This window comes from Adiantum capillus-veneris, chromosome 3 (assembly GCF_014529385.1).
Source record: "Adiantum capillus-veneris isolate H3 chromosome 3, ASM1452938v2, whole genome shotgun sequence".
NCBI classification, from domain to species: Eukaryota; Viridiplantae; Streptophyta; class Polypodiopsida; order Polypodiales; family Pteridaceae; genus Adiantum; species Adiantum capillus-veneris.
Window position 1 is genome coordinate 174,452,172 of NC_140933.1, and position 22,775 is coordinate 174,474,946.

Sequence of the window (22,775 nt, forward strand, 5' to 3'; positions counted from 1 at the left end):
TTATGATAGTCTAAGATGCTAATGAAGCTTTGGTTTTCTCCAGGCCCTAATACCATTTGAAAGGAGGGTGCGGTGGCACGCAAGTGCGTGCGGTGAGGAAGAGGAAGCACTAAAACAATACACATTATCTTGGAGGAGCATGAGTGAGTGAAGTCCACTCACACTCATTGTTTTTTGCTATCCACAAGGAATAAAGTTAGCAGTTAGTGATGGGCATGGTCGGTGGGGTCTTGGACACATCAGCCTTTACCCCAACACATAAAATCATGGTTTGGGAATCCTTTTGATAATGGAAAATCATGTTAGGTTCCTAGCATATTTTTCCACATTATTTATAGTTTGTAATCTTGGTTTGCCATTCTTGTCAATTTTGTAGCCCATTTAAGTCTCCTTGATGTGGAAATGTCATGGTGAGCAAGCATAAATGCAGTAATTTAAAGTCTTTTGGTAAAGAGAATTAATTGATACAATTTCTTTCTTGGGAGGTGGGGGGGCAGGTTGACTCCATCAATCCGATCCTCGCATGGTGTCAATTTCTCTCTCCCTTTTCATATTAGTACATGTATGTATGCATGATTGATCTAGCACTTCTTATGTGAATTTTGGAAAGTGGCTATACATGTAGAGTGATCTCTTTAATTGATCACAATTTGCTACACAAACCCAATTCTATGGCATATACTACAAGTTTTGTACTAGTGTTGAGGTTGACTCTAGCATAAGGCATATGTTACTCACATCTGCCTATAAATATATGTGGAAATGATGCAAGACAAGCTTATTGAATATTGAAATGCCCCTTGGAGTTTTTGGCTATCCAATTGCATCCACATTATGCTCTAGTGTATTTGGTGACTAAGCATACACTTTAGGGAAATCTTTTCATTAGAATCTTACAACATTTGGGTTTATGGGATTCAAATACTTTGTAAACAACCTGCAATGAATAATTTTTGTCTTGATTGGAAGCTTATGATATCTCCCCACAGGTGTCGACAAAATATTTCTTAAATGCTTTAGTTAGTATGATAATCTAGAGCCTATTTTTTTTGACATGCATGATGTGATGTAGTCATTTTAAATGATGTAATTGCTTTGGTTGCTCTTGAGATGTGAAAGAAGATGTAAGGGTATCTACTCACTAGCTTCTCAAGTTTGTGGGGCAATGGCATGCAATGATGTGGATGCCAAAGGTATCAAAAGGACATGGCAAAGGTTCTTTATAGTTTGTTGTAGTGCTCTCAAAAGGCCATGGCTTAGTGTATTTTAACCAACAAAAATTGCAAAATCTTGAGTAGATTTTGAGCTTGCCTTGAAGAAAGCTGTGGAAAGAGAGGGGCATGGCCTCCACTTGAGATGCCCACCCTCTTCTCGTGCATCTCAAAGGCTCAGACGCTCAATTGACATGTTCTTAGATTCTTTCAAATTTAAAATTTAAAATGATTGGACCCCCCTATTGCCAATGGTTCAAATTTTGAACTAAAAATTAGAAGAGTTTTAAGTGCGCCGTTATTGTGAACACACTATTTTCTAGATCTTTTGAACCTTCACGGAGGTCTTACAAGAAAGCATGGAATTGATTGCTTCCATTGGTAAAAGGAAGAACTTGAACGAATGGTATAGAGCCCTCAACGCAGTCCTAACCTAATTGGACTATCCAAATCACGAGCAGATTATCGCTTCTTCTTGAGGCCAGGTAGCTTAACGATATATTACGAGATCCCTTATGAGCTTGAGGTTGCTTTGTATATTTATTTTGGAGAATTCAATACATCCACTGAGTTTGGGGTAAAAAAAAGTGCGCCCCTATTTTCTTGGGTTAGGCAAAATGTTTTTGGCAAGCCTGCATCACCAACCCGCATTGCCATTACCACATGCCAATAAATGTGTTTTACTCGAGCAACTCGTGTGCGGTAACCTGTTGAACGAGAGAGAGTAATAAATGAACAGTTCGAGCTCGCTTCGTCCACCATAGCCCCGCACTCCTTCCAGGTAGGAATACTCAAACTTACAGCTAACAATACTGAGTGAGAGAGAGAGAGAGAGAGAGAGAGAGAGAGAGAGAGAGTTGAGACCTGTTTGAAAGTGTGTGTATGTGTGCAGACTTGCTTTAGGTCCCTTTTTTCTTTCTTCTCTCTAGCGAAGTAAGTAAGCGTGATTGTACTTGCAATTTTTCTATCTAATCATTGTGCTCAATCCTGACATTAATTGGGCGTTCAAAATTGGGAAAGTTTATATCTTTTGAATATATTCGTTTGTGATTTACGTGAGATTTGTAGCTTGCAGAAATGCCTGTCTGGATGAAGTGTTTGATCAATGAACTGAGACGATATAGAGGAGAGTTAGCAAAATCAAATTGGTTCTCAGAGCATAAATGCGGTAAATCTTGCAACGGCAAAAGAAAGAGATAGAATTGATGAAAGTATATCTACTCCCTCTATTGTTGTAATGAATCCCATTAGATGAGTTGCATGTGGCATGTAGACAGATATCTGACACTTAGATATGGGACTGTAAATAATATTATTTTGGTTGGTAGACTCTAGAGGCATTTTTATTCTTGATTTATCTTGCATAGGGAGTGCCTCTGATGTGGAAGCACTCTCTCTTCTACCTATTTTCGACCAGTTGGTATTTATGGCCCTGTGGTATTTGGATTTCGATGGATGTCAGACTCCCATATATCCAGTGAAATTTTCATTTCTAGAGGTGCTGGCACAGTTTAGAGTACCCAGTTTCATCGAGCAGATGGGTTCTATTTTTGGCATTCCTTTTTTGTGTTCATTGCAGCCATTTTGGCATTCTGTGGGGCCATTTTTGCAGAGGATTGTGATCATGAGTAGGCCAAACCAGTGCCACAAATGTCATAAGATGGGCTAAGGTTTGAGCATAGAGACAGGTCGGTAACATGACAGTTGGATTGCTTTTCAATCCTTGCATAAGTTCGGCGATGTCAGCATCCAGATTTCACGCTGTGTTTTATGGGATCCATGTTGGCGAATCTGTACCGGCTGCCACATCATCTTGCAAGTACAATGCCATGTCATCGCTTTTGTGACATTGCAACAATGCGATCTATCATGTCAAAATCACACCCAAGGGTAGGTGATAGGCTTAGGAGATAGAGGAGCCGAGAGAGGCTTCGAGTTTTCTATTGGATTTGATTTGTCACTACATGTTCTCCATGAAATGTTATCAAGACGCATTTCGCAGGTGGAGTGTTGGGTCTAAAGGCCCTCTTATAGTCTCTCTTACTCATTTTATTCATTCTTTTATATTTGGGTGTGTTCACACCCAAAGGCCGTTTAAATGGTCACAAGTTTGTATCCTTAATAATAAAACATAGGGCTTTTAGTTGTGTGCCCAAGAAACACAATTGAAATAGTACTTTCTCTCTCTCCCTCTCTCTCTCTCTCTCTCTCTGCAAAACAGCGCTCAGCGCTCGCACTCTCTCTCTCTGCTCGTGTGGTCTGCTACACCCATCGCCAGCCCCTCTATCACTTTAAACTGGTATCAAAGCAAAGTTCTCTACTTCCGCGCGCATTCCCTCGCGAGAAATCTTCATTTTCTCTCTCCTGCGTAGTTTTATCTCTCTAAAAACAGCAAGCGCAGGTGTTCTCTCTCTCCTCTTCGAACTCAAGGAAGACAATACCTCGGCCCATAAGTGCTTATATGCTGAAAACAGGTTATTTCGGGCTGTTTCTCTTGAAAAACAGGTTTTCTCTGTTAATTACAGCAAGCACAAGTGTTATAGGTACATTTGGGACATTTTGGGCAACACCAATCCACCCGGAGAATTGGAGATTTTCTCCTATTTGCTGAAATTTTAGTAAATTTTAGCAAATTGTCACTTTAAACTTGGGGGTTTTGCACATTAGTGCAAGATTATTTAAGTCTACGTCTACAGGTGTAATTACAGGAGAAATTCTCGGGGATTCGAGTTGAGAAATTGAGGGCTTTTGCTGATTTTTTAGAAATTTCAGCAAATTGTGTAGTAACTTTTGGGGCTTTTGCAAATGTGATGCAATTCTGGACATTTTGTGTCATGTATTGCAATTTGTGGTACAATTGAGCAGAGTTTGAGACCTCTCTCACATATACAGGAGGTTTATGTGACAATAAACACATGTATTTACTTGTGGATGCTTCCCATTGAGTCTAAGTATTGCTGAAAATACATTTTGCAGCAGCTTTTACCTCAGTTGCAGGTTTGAGGTTGTTGCAAATGCACTTTGGTTTTACTGCTCGAGTGGGAGCATTCATGCACAGGATGTATGTTTCGTGTGTGTGCTGAAATTTCTGTATTTACTACTGAAATTTATCTCTTTTATTGCTGTACACTTTGGATAAAGTGTTTGTAACGCTGTGTTATGTTTCCTTGCACTTCTATAGGGTTCTCTGAGCCTGTAAGAGGCTAAAATTGCAACTTGCGGCCTGCTGTTATAAAATTACAGCAATGAATTTTTGGTCTATTTTGCATCGAAATGGCTTCCAATGCATCTACAAGTAGCAGTGAGTCAAAGTCTTTGATGGAAATCAAAAGATTTGATGGCATTGGCTTTGATTTGTGGAAGGAAAGAATGCAAGGCCTTCTATTCCTTAAAGATTGTGAAGATGCATTGCTCGCAGCAAAACCTGAAAACTTGTCAGATGCAGATTGGGCAAAGCTGAACAAAAAGACTATTGCTTATATCAAAATGGCCGTGTCAGATGATGTGCTTATTGATATTAAGCGTCTTGACACTGCATATGCTATTTGGCAGAAGTTGACTAGTACGTATGAGAATAAAACTCCTGTGAATCAAGTTCATCTCATGCGGAAACTTGTAAACATGGAATCGGATGAGGCAAAGCCTGCATGTGAGCATTTGAATGCGTTTACAGGTGTTTTGAGTCAACTTCAGGATTCAAGGCTGCAACCATTTGATGACAAGTTGAAAGCTATCTTTCTTTTGATGACTTTGTCCGACAGTTCGGAAGCGCTTGTTGTGTCATTGTCAAACAATGCTGCTTTAACCTATGATGGTGTAAGAGACTCCATTCTCAATGAGGAGATTAGGAGGAAAGCCAGTGGTGAAGACAGTGGCATAACTTATCACGTAAGGGGCAGGTCAGAGAGAAGGAACAATGTAGCTAACAGGGGCAAGAGTAGAAGTAAGAGCAAGGGAAAATCTCAAGACATAACTTGCTATCAACGTGGACGCAAAGGGCATAAAAGGCCTGATTGCAGATTTTACAAGCAAGAGCTTGAGAGGAAGAAGCAGCAGTAGGGTAAGAAGAAGAAGGATGTAAAAGATGCTAAAGGTGATGATGACACCTCCTCTTCTTCCAAGGATGTTGGCAAGGCAAATGTGGCCTCCAGTGTAGTCATAGAGGAAATTGTTGATGTGGACGAAGCACTTGTCGTAGCTTCGAGTGTCTTTGACGATGTTGTGGCTATGGCAAGTGATATGTATATCATGAAGCCAGATCTTATTGACGCTTTGCTTTCAACACATGATGGGCTGTCCCAGTCTTGGATAGTAGACAGTGGTGCCTCATTTCATGTAACTCCTTCTTTGGAGTCTTTTGCCACATACACTGCAGGTAACTTGGGTAAAAGTTTACTTGGGTAATAACTATGCATGTGACATTGAGGGTGTTGACACCATTCACTTGGCTTTGGAAAATCGTCAAGAACTTGTTTTGCATGATGTTAGGTATGTGCCTGGCATTAAGAAGAGTCTGCTATCAGTTGGGCAACTGGATGTAAAGGGCTACTTCACTACTTTTGGTGGTGGCTCTTGGAAAATACAAAAGGGTTCTATGTTGATTGTGAAGGGCAGCAAAAGGGGAACTTTATACTATTTGCATTGCAAGGCCTTACCTAGCAAGTTTGTTGCTATGGCTGAAGATCATTGTCCAATGGAACTTTGGCATAAGAGACTTGGCCATATGAGTGAGAAAGGACTACAGGTTCTCTCCTCTCTTGGGAGATTTGATGTAAAAGGTCCTTGCCTTGAATTTTGTAAAGATTGTATCTATGGTAAACAAGTGAAGTTCTCTTATTCGTCTGGTGTCTCTAAAAAGTTGCATGCTCTTGATTTAGTACATTCAGATGTTTGCACTATGCTTGTGAGCTCACATGGTGGTGCATGCTATTTTGTATCTTTCATTGATGATTTCAGTAGAAAGACTTGGGTGTATGTACTTAAAAACAAGAGTGATGTTTTTGACGCTTTTGAAAGATTTCATCACACAAAAGGGTCTCAAGTGAAAGGCCATAAGAACAGATAATGGGGGAGAGCATGTATCACGTGAATTTAATGGTTTTTGTGAGATGCATGGTATTAAAAGGGAGTTAACAGCCCCTTATAATCCATCATCTAATGGTGTGGCTGAGAGATATAACCGCACAATTTGTGAGAGGATACGTTGCATGTTGCCCACAGCTAATCTTCCGCAAGAATTTTGGGGAGAGGCTTTGAAAATTGCAGTTCATGTATGCAACCGTTCTCCAAATCGTGCTTTGGACAATGGCATCCCCGAAGAGGTTTGGTCTGGCAAACTTGCTTCATACGACCATTTGCGTGTTTTTGGTTGCGAGGCATTTGTACATGTGCCTGTAGATCAGAGGACTAAGCTAGACATGAAATCCATCAGAGGCATCTTCATGGGTTATGGAGATGAGGGTGAGATGGGTTACAGAGTATGGCTACCTGATTACAGGAAGGTTGTACGCAGCCGAGATGTAGTATTTCATGAGGCTAAATTGCTCCAAAATGCTACACATGTAGACCATGATAAAAAGAGGGTCGAATTTCATAATGACCAGCCAGCCATAAGGCCTTCCTTGGTTGAAAATATGGTGCCTATTGGTGCTGAAAATGAGCAGTAACCATTTGTGCAACAGCTAGAAGAGAATGGACAACAAATAGATGCACAAAATGGGGTAGAACACAATGACCAGCAGGCTGAAAATGATTTACAGCATGGTATAAATGCTGAAAATCAGCCGCTAAATGATAACAGAATCATTCCTGAGGATGTAGACCTTTTACCGGTAAATGTAGATCATTGGGTGAGGAGATCTACACGTCAGAGACGTCAACCAGAGAGGTTTCAGCCATCTTTGGATTGTGTTTTGTTGACTGATGAGGGAGAGCCTCTTACATACAAAGAGGCCTAGTCTTGTGACGACAAAAGTAAGTGGAGAAATCTGAGATGCAATCATTGTATGCAAATAATACATGGGAGCTTGTGCATTTGCCCAAAGGTAGGAAAGCTATTCCTAACAAGTGTGTTTATAAGATCAAATGTGTTGATGACAAATCCAAATACAAAGCGCGTTTAGTTGCCAAGGGTTATGCATAGAAGGAAGGCATTGACTTCCAGGAAATCTTCTCACCTGTAGTGAAGATGTCTACTCTCCGTGTGTTGTTTGCTCTATGTGCTATCTGATAAAATGTGTTGATGACAAACCCAAATACAAAGCGCGTTTAGTTGCCAAGGGTTATGCACAAAAGGAAGGCATTGACTTCCAGGAAATCTTCTCACCTGTAGTGAAGATGTCTACTCTCCGTGTGTTGTTTGCTCTATGTGCTATCTTGGATTTGGAGCTTGATCAAATGGATGTGATCAGTGCTTTCTTACATGGTGACTTGGATGAGGAGATGTATATGCTGCAGCCTGGGGGCTTTGTCATTCAGGGAAAAAAGAGCATTTGGTATGCAAACTAAAACGTAGCTTGTATGAGCTGAAACAAGCTCCTATACAGTGGTACAAAAAGTTTGATACTTTTATGCTCAATCATGGTTTCAAACGCAGTCAAGCAGATCACTGTCTTTACACTAAAAAGGCTCTTGATGGTAGTCTTATTGTGCTGACATGTTGATTGCTGGCAAGCATAAGGAGACTTTGAATGCTTTGAAAAAGGAGCTGAATTTAGCTTTCTCGATGAAAGATTTGGGTGCAGCTGAACATATTTTGGGTATGCGTATTAGGAGGGATAGAAAGAAGCGTCTTTTATTCCTTTCTCAAGACAAGTACATCAAGAAAGTACTTGAGAGATTTAATATGGTTGATGCTAAGCCTCTTGGTGTGCCCTTACCTACGCACACAAAGCTTAGCAAGCTAGATTGCCCAAAAGATGATATAGCTGCTCATGCTATGAAAGGCATTCCTTATGCTTCAGCTTGTGGTTCATTGATGTATGCCATGGTTGCTACACGACCAGACATTGCTTATGCAGTGGGAGTTATTAGCAGGTTCATGTCTAATCGTGGCAAACCACATTGGGAGGCAGTGAAGAGCATATTCAGGTACTTAAAAGGTACACTGGACACATGTATATGTTATGGCAAGGGTACACTATCATTGCGGGGATTCTGTGATTCGGACATGGCAGGTGATCTTGACACTAGAAAGTCTACCGGTGGGTATGTATTCATACTTGCTGGAGGTGCTATTTCATGGTGCTCAAGGTTACAGAAGATTGTGGCATTGAGCACTATAGAGGCTGAAAATATTTCAGCCACAGAGGCTACTAAGGAAGCTATTTGGCTTGGCAGGTTGGTCAGAGACTTTGGTCTTCCTGCATATGCTCCAATGCTTGGTTGTGATAGTCAGAGTGCTGTATGCCTGGCTAAGAATGCCATGTTCCATGCTCGTACCAAACACATTGATGTGCGGTACCATTTTATACGACAGGTATTGGATGATGGCCTTGTCACACTGACAAAGGTCAAGACACAGGATAACCCTGCAGATGTTCTCACGAAGTGTCTTGCTAAGACACAACATCAGCATTGCTTACACTTAGCGGGAGTTACTTAAAGGTACCTTCAAGTGGGAGGTTGTTGGGTCTAAAGGCCCTCTTATAGCCTCTCTTACTCATTTTATTCATTCTTTTATACTTGGGTGTGTTCACACCCAAAGGCCATTTAAATAGTCACAAGTTTGTACCCTTAATAATAAAACATAGGGCTTTTAGTTGTGTGCCCAAGAAACACAATTGAAATCGTACGCTCTCTCTCCGTCTCTCTCTGCAACAGCGCTCACACTCTCTCTCTCTCTCCTCGTGTAGTTTGCTACACCCATCGCCAGCCCCTCTCACTTCATGGAGATCTCCCAAGGCAGAGGGATGAGTTTTGCACATTAATATGTTCCTCATACTGTACTCAGATATGGTCCTATATACCTCAGCCCGGAGGGGCCGCCTATGCTACATTACATATTACAAACAAATTTCATGATCATAGTTGAACAACCTTTGTCACTAGGAGGTGTACTTTTTCTATTGTCTTCTCTGAATATGTATTACATATTTTTATTTGTTTTATTTTTGCTTGTTTTTCCCAAAACCCTTGAATAGGTGCAAGTGGACATTGCATGGCCAATGTGAAACAGTTGCAGCCAAACGGGTTTCTCACATCCAGAATCTAGGTCGATCAGCTGGTGGCTGGGTGGGCCAATTAGCACTAAATTCTGATGAGTATGGAAGCATGTGTGCGCCTAAATGGAATTTTGGCCACGCGGCAAGTCTCTGACAACTCTATAAGTTGGGAGGGTTTAGGGAACTGAACCATAAGAGTCATAGTGAATACATATTTTAGTCTTGTGAGTGATTTTTTTGGCTCACAGCTTTAATGCAAAGCTTGCCTTCTCCTTTGTCTCATGTAGTGTGATGATTCTGCTCTCGTAATCTTTCTCCCCCTTACACATATGGTAATGCCCCACTAGTTGGGTTCCACAGATGGCTATGTACAACCTTGTGGGTTTTATGCGTATCTGCCAAGGCAAGAGCCTTCTAAATGGGAACCGGATTAGCTAATTGCTAATCCCGCATAGGTATGCAAAGTTCTATTGCGACAAATTGCGAAATAGGAGAGTTTTCTTGCGTGAAAACTTGTCCAAATGAAAGGGGAAGTCCCATTGCATGCGAGAGCTCTTGAAACACTCATAGATGTGTTTGCTATGCTCAAAACAATCCAAAACAGAGAGTTTCAGCTTGCTGCATTTATTTTCAGATTTAGGATTTCACACCTTAACTGCACGATAACACCTGGGAAGCTTTGGGAAGCCTTGGGGTGCTTATACGAGAGTTTTGGCACTTGCCAATGACCTAAACAGGAAATTATAGTACATTGAAATTTACCTACAGCTCATTGGAAAACTTCTAGAAAGGAAATCTGTCCTAGACTTGTACTTTTGGCCTATAGAGATTTTGGTGTGGTTATGTTGCTGAAATTGGGTCAAAATCTTACAATTTCAGTCCTTGACAGGTTTGGATAGCTTGGTGGGAGTTTGTTCTAAGTGTCCGGATCGTTTGTTTTCAATTGAATAAATAAATATTGAAAGGAGCGCCAGTCTTTGGGGCCTACAGAGTGTAGTCTTTGTATGCGTAGCGACATTCTAGTTGCTGGACGTATGTGTGTTCTCTCTCTTCTCAATCTTCTATGTGAAAATTGAATTAGTACTGGCCTCTATTGCATACAGGCCGGTTTCAACCATAGTTACCTAGAACGGGAAATCGGAACGCAAAACGGGGAACGACAACGGGCGCGAAATGCCACTCCCTGTTATGGATACTCTTGTCTGAAACATGGAACGGGGATTCGGAACGGGAAATTGGAATGCAAACGGGGAACGGAGACCTGAAAATTGCATTCCGTGTAACTATGGTTTCAACCTCTTCTATCTTGGGTGCATTGATTGAGTGTCTTCAAAGGCAGCTCAGGGTGTCATGGACCATGATTGTCTTTCCCTTTTGGTGGCTTGCCAGATTGAGGATGCTACGGAGAGAGGTTGGTATTGTCAAAGATACAATCATTGTAGTATCTTCCCTTAGAGGAGGATACACCTCCTTTAGACACTTTGGAGTTCTTATGGGCTGGATGTAGGTCATATTCCAGGGTCCAGGCATTGTACAAGGGAGTCTGTTTCCCTTGGAGTGCACGAGCTCCATTAGAACGAGCTGCTCTTCTATGGAGTGCATAGAGTCAGCCTAATACCTATCCACTCTTTGGGTATGCTGTCTTGGTGGGCCAGCTGCTGGTCAGTCTGGGGAGTGCCTTTGAGGAGGAGGTTTTTATTGCTTGGAGGTTGCCGATCGTTCCGGGCAGATTTATGTAGCACCATTTTGCACTCTTTCTCCTCAGTACCTTTGGATGTATCTAGATAATGGCTATGACTGTGGTTTGTAGTTGACAATTCGATTTATGTAATGAAACGGGTGGAAGCCTAGTAAAAATGTACTTACAGAGCAAAGAGATGTCCGATTTTTATTCATATATATACATATATATGCGTGTGTATATTTTTATTTGTATATATATGTGTAAATATTTATTTATTTCTGTATATGTAGAGAGAGAGGAGAAGAAGACGAGGAAGAGGATTTTGAACGTCATAGGAAACTATCCTAAGAGACCTTAAAAATCTATCCGACAAGGAGAGTTGAACTCAAGACTTATTATTCAAGAGGGAAACGGCATAACCAATCTACCACACTTGAGAGAGAAGAAGAAGAAGAAGAAGATTGTTTTAATGTCATAGGAAACTATCCCAAGAGACCTTAAAGATCTATCTGACGAGGAGAGTTGAACTCAAGACCTCTTATTCAAGAGGGAAATGGCATAACCAATCTACCACACTTGGGTGATAGAAAGGTTGTACCATTTTCCTCTTTTTATTAGCGCCCCCCCCCCCCCCCCCCCCCCCCTCTTTTTGTATATCTGCTTTGATTAATTTACAAGTGGGAAACCTCAAAGCGAGGAAAACCCACGAAAAGAAAGGGATACAAAAGACAGAGCACTATGAGGCTCCAAATGCTAGAAACAGTCAAAGTAAATCCTGTAGGCATCAAGAGTGATGTCTCCAGCTTCATAGGCAAAATGCAACGCTTGACCAAGAGATAATTGAAATAGGGAAAGGGGTCAACAAAAGTGCCCTGGAACATTAAGGAGTTCCTATGATGCCAGATGGCCCACATAGTCCAAAATCTGACCCAGGTAAGAAGACCACAAATTGAGATTGTGGTGACCGAAGCACCCCAAAAAGCCAAAATCGTCTGTGAAAAGAGCCGGAAGGAAAACGTAGACGAAGGGCAGTCGACACTTGCGGAATGAAGGCTCTAGAGTGATGACAAGACCACAGCAAGTGTGGCACGGTCTCCTCAGCTTCAAGGCATCTGAGGCAGCGGGAAGGCGCAATATGTCGAGCATGCAACACACCGCCAACAGGTAGAGCTCCCACCAAGCACCGCCACAAGAAAACACGTTCCTTCAAAGGCAGATGACTCTGCCAAATGCGAGACAATGCATGTTGCCACCACAAGGATGACTCGAAAAGCGACCACAGCTGATTACCCCGATGCACAATCCATACATCAGACTGAAGAATGGCATAGACACTGGCAGCTGAGATGCAGTCCAATCTAGTAGTAGCCATATTCCAGTCAGAGAAGCGAGAGTCTTCATCCAGAGGAGGAATGGGCGAATGAGCAGCAAGCATGTTTTGAATCTCCTGCCAGAGAGGAGAATAGTGAAGGCCCAACCGAAAGCGGGAGACGGCATCAGCGAAAGAAAGAACATAACCCGAGTCATCAACCACCTGATGCACCCGACAGATTCCTTTTTGGGAAAGAAAATACGCTTGGCGAGGAGACCGTTGAACCAAAGTTGAAGCAAAAACCCTGCTCCAATGCAGACTCTCCAAGCGAAAAGAGTTACCCCCAGAGGATTGTCGACCATCCCAAGCCAAGTGTGAAGTGACAACCTTCCAATCAACAATTAGAGAAGAAGTAAAGGGACATCCAGGAATGTGTCCTTCAAGCTTCCCAAAAACAACATCCCAATAAGGCGGTTGCCAATGACCAAAAGAAGGGGTGACAATGTGCGCACATAAATGTGTGACCATGAGAGCCCAGATTGCTGCTGCTCCACCAAAACTGGCAACAACATAGCTTTCCGAGCCAGAAGATGACGTCCCAGGTCCAAAATATTCAACCCTCCAAGCCGCTTGGGAGAACACAGCTTATCCATAGATAGAAGCCGAATTCCCTTCTTGGTAGACGAGGTCTGCCAAAAATGTTCTAAAATATTGGACATGAGAGACTGCAAGCACAATCAAGGCCAGGATAACAAAGGCAAGTAAAACTGTACATAAGCCACAAGGATGCATTGGACAATCCTGAGACACACATGAAGTGGCCACGTGGACAATTTCCAATAATTCAGCTTGGAATGTAGATGTTGAAGCACCCAATCCGTTTTCTTCATAGCCAATACATTCCAACCCAGTGTTGGTACCTAGTTCTACACTCACTATTGGGCACTGACGACGTTAGTGGGGATGTCGTGGTATTTAGTCAATACTATGCATGATGGAGCTGATGGTTATATTGTCTTGTGGGTGACTACCATGGGGCTATACCTTGCACTTTCCTTCAAGGGTGAATCTGGGTTTATCCTGGATTCATCTAGGTACATTCCAACCCAGTGGATAACCCAAATGGCGAACTAGAACATGGGGAGGAACAATATCCCCAGGCCACAATATCTTATGCCAGTCACACTCTTTCAGAGGCAATAGCTTGGATTTGCAAAAGTTAACTTTGAGACCTGCTGCCAATCCAAACAAGTGAAGAGTATGCATAATCTGTTGTACATCATCATAGCTATTACGAGGCATGAACAAAGTGTCATCCGCATAAGCCTGACCAACAAACTGTCGGCCGGAAGGAAAGCCATGTAGCCTACCAGTGAAGGTCAAGGAATCCAAATACATAAACAAGGGATGAGTAGCGATCGCATAAAGCAAAGCACTCAGAGGGCAGCCCTGCCGTACCGACCGTCCCAAAGGCCAAGATTCCGTGAGAGAACCATCCAGCAAGCCTGTAGAAGTACTGTTTGCATACAAGAAAAGCACGACACGAGATAGCTTAGGCCCAAAGTCCAAATGTCGCATGGTATCCGCAATGTAATCCCAAAGAACAGTATCAAATGCCTTTTCAATGTCAACCTGCATGACCAATACATCCTGTCACGTATATTTTGCATATTCCATACCAATAATGACATTTGCGAGGTTATCAGTAATTTGACGTCGTGGAATGAAGCCATATTGAGATTGATGCAAGCCTTCATGCAGAAAGCATTTGAGTCGGTTAGCAAGCATTTTTGTCATTAATTTATATACGACAGGCATAAGTGTAATAGGCCGCCAATGTGGAAATTCTTCACACAATGCATGCTTAGGGATCAGCTTGAGCAAACCTTCTTTCCAAGAGGAGGGTAATTCCTATTGTTCCCAAGCTGTATTCATCATGAATAATAGAGGCAACTTCAAATAATCCCAGAAAGACAAGAAGAATTCCACAGAGAGACCATCCCAACGAGGAGCTCTCCATCGACCTAAATCAAGCAAGCTGGCATACAATTCCGACTCAGTGAAAACAGCTTCCAAGTCTTGAGCTTTCCACAACGAGAGAATGGAAGTGACATGCGATAGAAACATGTGACGTGCTTGGCGAGCTTCTCTCGTGGGAGAAGAAGGGGCCGCAAAAATCTTGCCATAATGAGAGCGTAGGGCTAGTGCTAGCTCTCGAAAAGTGGAGGTCCACTCCCCTGACGGTAATTTAACTCTCCGTATAGCTTGAGACTGCCTCGAGTGATGCAAATGTTGAAAGAATCGTTTAGAAGCACATCCTTTATCTGCAAAAGCCTGTTGACGAGCTCGAGTCTACCATTTGGCCGATTTCCTCTCATCATTGTGCCTTAATATTGCATGAGCAGAAAACAAATCAGTCATTTGAGCATCAGTAAGAGAAGAATGATTAGCCAAGTGCATTAATCGCATAGTAACAGGGGACGCCCTTTTTCGGGCTTTTCCGTCCCCACTTTTCAGTCCCCACTTGCCGTCCCGCCCTCTTTTTTACACTAAAAATCCATTTGAGCCCCGTCCCCCGTTCCCCGTCCCGGAATGCGTCCCTTGTGACTATTTAATTTAATCGGCTACAAGCATCCTTTGCCTGGTTAACCTGTTCTCTTAATTGTGACAAATAATCCCTGCCATAATCCTGTATAACTGATTGAACACTCTTAACAAAACGAAACCATGCTATGTCCATATCAACATACATCTGGGAGAGCAAAGGTGGGATGATATTCACAATCATAGTGCGAAAAGGCTCATGCTTGAGATAAGCATTATTGACATGCAGAAGTCTTGTCTTGTGTAGGCAATCATTGACATCAAAAGGGCCAAAACGAAGTTTCAAGCATACGGGAAAATGATCCGAGAGACACATAGCATAATCAATCCTCATCTCGCATACAAAGTCATCACATTGTTGCATGTGAAAAGATACCAGCGATCTAGCCGAGCGCGATACATGGATTGAGCATTATGCTGAAAAGTAAAGCCTGAATCAGTCGCATGCAAAAAGGGCCACAAATCAAGCCCATTACAGGTCAACATAAATTGGTCCCAAAATTGTCGTTCCATATGAAGCATGTGAGAATGGCCAATAGTATTATCCGCAAGGTTTGTTGCATTATTAAAATCCTCGCAGAGAAAGGCATTGGAACGCCAACAATAAGAAGAGATAGCACTCCACAACCGTGCTCTATCCGCAGAAGCCGTGTAGGCATATAATCCTCCAAATTCGAAACTTCTCCATTAACAATACATTGGATGACCATCCATCTCCCAGCCGGGTCATTAAAGACCAAGGTCGGGAAGAGTTCATGTCGAACAACCATAAGCACTCCAAAATAGCCAGCTGATTCTACATAAGCTATCCAGTAGCCCGCAAAGTAAGAAGTCTGTCCTGCAAATTGGTGTTGGTTATGCTCTTGAAGAACCACAATGTCTGCTTTACATGTATGTACATAGTGCCAGGTAAGCCGCCACTTGTGGTGATTGCATAACCCACACACATTATAGGAAATGCAATTCAAAGAACTATGCATTCTATATGGTATATACAGTGGACGAGGAAACAGGGAAAAAAGGGGGGGAATAAAACTCAAGCACCAGTGCCCATCGACACATCCTCCCGAGTTGAAGGTGCCTGAGAAGGTGGGTCAATACCTGGACCTGGATAATTGAAAGGAAATGCACCTTGCGATGAAGAAGCTTCTCCAGTAACAACTTCCTTGTAAGAACGAACAACCTTGTCCCAAGCTTCAGCCAAAGAAGTGTTGTCATTACAAGGGAGTTTTTTCTGAGCAACATTCTTCAAAGGAGGCACATAATTACGAGAAGATGCCGGAACACGAGGTGTAGCAGCTTTGACAAGTTTCTTGGGCACCGTCCAAGTTTGAGAGGTCAAAACCTGTTCTTTTCCTTTGTCTTTAATGTCTGGAGAAGAAGAAAGTGCAGACAATTGTACTTGTTTCCCCTTGCCTTTAATCGCCCCAGCGGAGGGGGAGGAGGTTGAAACTCCTTTAGTTTGAACCTCAGTAGAAGGTTTCGGAGGCGAGCGAGGTTGAGGAGCAGTGATAGCTGAAGGAGGTGGTTGCAAATTTGGTTCCGGACATTCGGACTACATATGACCAAATTTACCACATCGGAAGCAAGAATTTGCAAACTTGCCCCATTTAAGCTTAAATGGGCGCTTTCCAACCACTGTATCCCCAGAATCGATCGAAATACCTGTTGGTGTGGGGATATCCGTGTCCCACAAAATACAAAAACGGTTTGTGTTTGCCTCCAGCTTAGGAGGACAAATGACTTTGCCTAACTGAGCAGCCAACAAAGGGAGAAAATGACGCCAAGTGCGAGGAAAGCCGACCACCTCAACCCAGACGGGACACTTCTGACGAATGAGACTCTGATAGTCCTTGGTAAGAGCCCAGAGCAGCACATGAGTCATCTGCGTATTGAAGAAAAGAGGAGACATTTCAAGCAGAGCATCCCGAGCATCCATGTCAGCCAGCAAGACCTCGTAGAACCCTCGCGCACCAAAGTAAACGCCTCGGACTGCCTGCCGTTTGAGTAGGAAATCAACCCATTGGCCTACATCCTGAGCAGTAGGCATTCTACCCGGGAAAAAAAGAATCACCGCGTTAAGTGCATATTGAGCAACAGGATCCATGAGCTGTTTTACAGGGATGCGCACTTCCATAACAGGAGCGGATCCTTCCCAGGCTTGACGTGCATCCTCGAAGTCCTCATGCAAACATTCTTTGATAAGACTCAAAGCATCCCATCTCCGAAGTTTCCATGGCTTTCCGATGCTTATATATACACTAATTGGTGGAATCCATGTGAAGCTCTCACACACACACTCTTCTTCTTTTTTTTGGGAGTTTTTGATATATGACTGCTATATACACAGGCAGACACACACACCGGCTAGCTGTACAAAATCACACACCCCTCTCTCGCACACAAGACGACAGAAGGACCACGTGCAGGCGAAATCAAACTTCCACCCCCGACGCGCTGTGAAGGGCCTGCACAGCGTAGATGTTGTGCAGAACAGGGTCGCGCGACAGACAAGGCCGAAGGATTCACCACACACCCAATTCCCCCGCAAGCGTACACACCCACGCACTCGACATAGACCATTTACTCACACACACAGACGCGAACAGGCTGAACATGCAACGTGAACATGCGCTTAGGCTGCATAGGAAGTCTGCGCGCTAGGGTTTCAAGCTGCGCAGCAAGGCTGCCGTTGCAGGTGCGCAGGGCTAAGATCTGAGGTTGCGCGCAAGGGTTTCGTCACCACACACACACACACACGCGCACGCGCGCACAAGCAGTGCAGAGTCAACTGCGCGCTGCTGCACTGACACCTGAGGGCTGAAGGGCGTAGGCGCGCAGAGCAGAGCAGGTAGGTCGCGAGGGGGCAGGCTGTTCGCGCAGCTCTCTCTACTTTGACACACACAGGCTAATCCCCCCCCCCCCCCCCCCCCCCCCCCCACACACACACACACACACACACACACAGAGAGAGAGAGAGAGAGAGAGAGAGAGAGAGAGAGAGAGAGAGAGAGAGAGAGAGAGAGAGATCATTTCAAATCTTCTAACTCCTTGCAGGCATCAGATTGTGCTGGTGGCAGTTTGGCTTTATACGAGAGCACAACAGACCAAATGGACGATGTTGTCATTGTCGCGTTAAGTGTTACCAGTTTTCTTGTGTGGCAGTAGACATAGGATGGATTTGAGAGTCATCTTGTGCATCACACATCTTGAAAAAATATTCTTTCCTCAATCGTAACTATAAAATTTGATTCTTGCACTCCTTCATATGTCATGCATGCAAGTTTCCTTATCAGAGATAAATGTATAGCCAGATGTATTCCTTTGTACTGTAATTCACTTAGGTCCTCAATTCATGTATATGTACACATCCACATCAGGTACATGTTTAGATATTACATCCATAGCCACATCCTTGTACATAGGTGACAAGTCTATATGCCCGTAGGGTCTAAGTATATATCAATACACTGACATTGATTGGTAGAGATGTGTGAATCTTCTTGGGCCCATAGCTATACATGTAAATCTACCTGTGTAACTATTCAATTCATAGATACTATCTAGCATATATCCCCCCAGCCCCCTCTGTGGCCCACACTGGGTACTATTTTTAAGAGCTGCTCCCTCTCCATAGACCAAATTGCCCTTGTGTAATGATGATTGTTTATTGTGTTGATGATGATCCTTGCAGAGCATACAGGACTCCGATTTGCAAGGCAAAGCGGGGTGGCTTGAAGGACACACTCCCTGAGGATTTGTTAGCACCAGTTTTGAAAGTGAGACAGATATTATTTCGAAGTTAGTTGAATCAAACAGCAATTAGCATGCTACCTATTGTTGTGATTGCACAGGCTGTTGTGGAAAAAACTGGGATAAACCCTGCAGAGATTGGGGACATTGTGGTGGGAAGTGTTCTTGGACCTAGCTCTCAACGTGCAGCTCAGTGTCGCATGGCCGCTTTCTATGCAGGGTTTCCAGGTGTGTTTTATTTCCCAATCAGTTGTTTGTGAGTAATCATTTGCACAAATGCACCCACTTATAGCATGTTACACCTCTCTTTCTGACAAAACACTGTCATGTTGATGATACCCTGAAAATTTGATTAAATGTCAAGCTTATGTGGTTGTGCGCAGAAACTGTACCAATTCGAACAGTGAATAGACAATGCTCTTCTGGCCTGCAAGCTGTAGCAGATGTGGCAGCATACATTAAAGCAGGTTATTATGACATTGGTGAGTGAGTCAGAATGGGTGTGGGTGTACCCTTTTTAGGGTTGCGACCATAACTCAATCTCTTGCTTGGATTGTGGTGGAGATGTATTGCATTGACTCGCCAGTCTATCGTTGAAGGCCATGTTAGGAATTAATTTATTTTTGTTCTTGGAACACATCTGGTACCAGGAATCGGAGCAGGGTTTGAATCCATGAGCGCAGGTGGCTTATCAGGCTGGGAGGGACCCATAAATCCAAAGGTTGGTGGCATGCTTCTTTTGATCCTTTTACTATCACATTCCTATACATAATGAAAAGAATGTGTGCAGGCTGCAACAATAAGGCAAGTACAAGACTGCCTTTTGCCCATGGGCATCACTTCAGAAAATGTTGCGGAGCGATACAACATCTCACGAACAACACAAGATGAGGCCTCAGTAGGTCTCACTTTGTAGCGACTGTTCAAGATCAGGCTGCATGTGCTACAATTGAATTGCAAAATGACTTCACGTATATTTAACTTCTTCTAAGTTCTGTAAATGATTCGCCCCTTCTTGTGATTTGATGATGTCGCAAACAATGTTGGCATTTTTAGTGCATAACGTCATCACAATTTCCTGTGTACCAAACCCCTAATGTGTATTTTTTGTTATTTTAACTTTCTGTCTGTAAGGTTCGATCGCATTCTCGGGCTGCTGCTGCAGCTGCAAGTGGCAGGTTCAAGGATGAGATTATTCCGATACACACAAATGTAAAACGAGTCCTAATTTCTTGGCAACATGCTGTTAGATGATTGACTGATGGATGTTGCTTTTGTTAAGTTTGTCGATCCAAAGTCGGGCGTGGAGAAACCTGTAGTTGTATCCCAGGATGATGGTATCAGACCTGAAACCACAATGGAAGGTTTGGCAAAGCTGAAAGCAGTTTTCAAGGAAAATGGGTCAACCACTGCAGGTCAGCATGACTTGATCTCTTGTCACAAAAGCTCAAATGAAGCACGGTGCTTATCTTAGCTTGGTTGTGTTGGATTTTAGTGTATGTATTGATCATTTGTGTGCCTTGTATTTGGGGTTTGGTTCGTAATGAATTGATATCTATTTCAAGATGAACTTTCTGTAAAAGCGTGTAACATTATGTAAATCAAGTGTCGTGACAGAATTAAGCATTTAATTCATGAAGACTTTATGCTGTCTTTTTCTCTTGGGTGTTTATGCCTGTCTTTTGTTCCATTATGACCAGGTTACGTATCATGTTCTATAATGGCCAGACAAGAATCTTTTCTTAGTTTGCTTCCATTACCCATATTTTGAGTGCAGGAAATGCTAGCCAGGTTAGTGATGGGGCCGGAGCTGTGTTGTTGATGAGGCGTGATGTGGCTGTGAGAAAAGACCTACCAATTCTCGGCGTTTTTAGGTACTTAACAGTGGAGCACATGTATGTAAGATCCAGGCAGTAAATACAAGGTCATACAGGTTCATGTGCCTATTGTGGATACAGACGGTTGTTTGTGCGTGCATGGAGGCATGCATCTTGTTTGTATATCTGCACAATTTTGTTGATTATGATTATGTACATCTAAGCATATGCATTCATAGTTTCTGTAAATGATTGTGCCAGCATGAATCTTGATGTTCAGGGTAGTTGATGTGGTAAAGTATGTTGACTCTTGTATGTAAGATCAAGACAGTAAATACATGGTCATTCAGGTATCATGTGCCTATCGTATGCACGGCGACATGTACCTTACTTGTATATCTGCACAACTCTGCTAATCTATAATTATGTACATGTAGGCTTACATTTATAGTTTTTGTAAGTGAATGTGTCAGCATGCATTCCGATGTACAGAGCTGTTGACGCCATAAAGTATGTTGACATCAAGCTTTTTTTGTTTAATAAAGGAGTTTTGTAGCTGTTGGTGTTGATCCAGCTGTGATGGGCATTGGGCCTGCTGCAGCTATTCCAGTTGCAGTTAAGGCCGCTGGTCTTGAGATTGCAGATGTCAATTTGTTTGAGATCAATGAGGTTTGTTAAGCTCAGAAATATGAAGATACTAGTGCAAGCTTTCCTTGAAACTGCCGTAAGTTTTATGCTTTGCAACAGAATCAGCTAAAATACACATTAAATTTGTGCGTTATTTCTTTGTTCATTGCAGGCGTTTGCATCACAGTTTACTTATTGTGTCCAAAAGCTGGGTTTGGACCATGATAAGGTGAATGTTAATGGTGGTGCTATTGCTCTGGGGCACCCTCTTGGAGCAACAGGTACTTACATGGCCGCTTGTGGGTAGGAGATGTGTGAATGGTTGCATTGTGTGTGTTTGGGGGGGGGGGGATTGTCGAAAAAGTGCAACATGGCATGATCATATGTTCAATTCATACTAAGAAGGTGGATGAGAGAGAGAGAGAGAGAGAGAGAGAGAGAGAGAGAGAGAGGTTTTACCTTCCTTGCTTGTTAAGGTGCACGCTGTACCGCAACTTTGCTCCACGAAATGCAGAGGCGTGGGAAGGATTGTAGGTTTGGAGTGATTTCCATGTGTATTGGTGAGTATCAATATTCATGTAAACTACACATGGAACTATTAATAACAAAAACCATTTGTGGAGTCTGAGTCGTAAGAGCATTAATCTATTTGCAGGCACCGGGATGGGAGCTGCTGCGGTCTTTGAGCGCGGTAATGTGTAGATATCTAAGCCTTGCCTTGCCCATCCCACCTGACTCAAAAGGAGGCATATTAACTACTAACATCCCCCCTAAAAGGTCAAGAATCGGTTCAACTCCGAAATTCGAATGCTAGTGCTGGCAATATTCTCTCCCTGTTAATGGCTACACACTATACCTCCGAAGGCATCACTAACTGCAGTACCCTCTGTTCTACATGGACCTCTGCCTGATACCACTTTTGAAACTTTTGCCAAGCTTCTATAACTGGCATGAATGAAGTTTACCAAAAAAAAGGGTGTGCTCTTTTTTCCTTCCAAGTCCTTACCACCAAGTAAGGGAGTCTTGCTTATCTGTTATCCTAAGTGATAGGTTGTGCATAATATCTGTGGATAGGATCTCAGTGGATAATATCCTCGAGTAGGCTAGTATGACCCATCTTGACTTTCTTGTGACACATTGAAAGCTTGGAGCTGTCTGTTGAAGTCCAAGAGTACACTTTATCTCCACTTGCATAGTGCGAGAGAAACTAGATCTAGTTTTTAAAAATTTGAGCAACTCGAGAGACACCTGTGATAATAAGAGCTTAGTATGTGAGCATACCTCCATAATTTTGTGTATTTTGAATGGGTTAAGGGAGTGGAATTTGTAGAGAGAGAGAGAGAGCTTGAGCTTGAGTTGGTGCACACAACCAAGAGAGCACATAATGGAAATGGAGGTTGGACACTTTGTTGTTGCTTCACAACGAGAAGCACAAAATGATGAAATGGTCTACAAAACATAAATGGGAAATACAACATAAGAAAATATGTACAAAAATCAACATAAAATTGATAATGAGTATGTCTACGTGACGAGGTCCATCTCTCTTTGACCATGTTAGTGAAGTGCAATTGTAGTATCATTGTTGATGGTCGTCGCTCTGGC

General features: G+C 42.8%; 1 protein-coding gene across 4 annotated transcripts; it reads left to right on the forward strand.

The window, feature by feature from the left end:
* Nucleotides 1-1,840: 1,840 nt before the first annotated feature.
* LOC147462215 (3-ketoacyl-CoA thiolase 1, peroxisomal-like) lies at nucleotides 1,841-22,168 on the forward strand. Of its 4 annotated transcripts, none has more exons than XM_086509619.1 (14): nucleotides 1,841-1,992; nucleotides 18,031-18,107; nucleotides 18,668-18,752; nucleotides 18,828-18,954; nucleotides 19,110-19,208; nucleotides 19,377-19,447; nucleotides 19,517-19,624; nucleotides 19,861-19,938; nucleotides 20,009-20,141; nucleotides 20,504-20,600; nucleotides 21,089-21,212; nucleotides 21,343-21,451; nucleotides 21,647-21,730; nucleotides 21,826-22,168. In XM_086509619.1, the coding sequence occupies exons 2-14, from the start codon at nucleotides 18,085-18,087 to the stop codon at nucleotides 21,870-21,872; spliced, it is 1,185 nt and encodes a 394-aa protein (XP_086365745.1). In that variant the 5' UTR covers nucleotides 1,841-1,992; nucleotides 18,031-18,084; the 3' UTR covers nucleotides 21,873-22,168. The 4 variants fall into 4 exon arrangements, with proteins under 4 accessions (XP_086365745.1, XP_086365746.1, XP_086365744.1 ...); XM_086509620.1 differs by lacking the exon at nucleotides 1,841-1,992 and adding an exon at nucleotides 2,116-2,144; XM_086509618.1 differs by lacking the exon at nucleotides 1,841-1,992 and adding an exon at nucleotides 2,402-2,422.
* The last annotated feature ends 607 nt before the right edge of the window (nucleotides 22,169-22,775 follow it).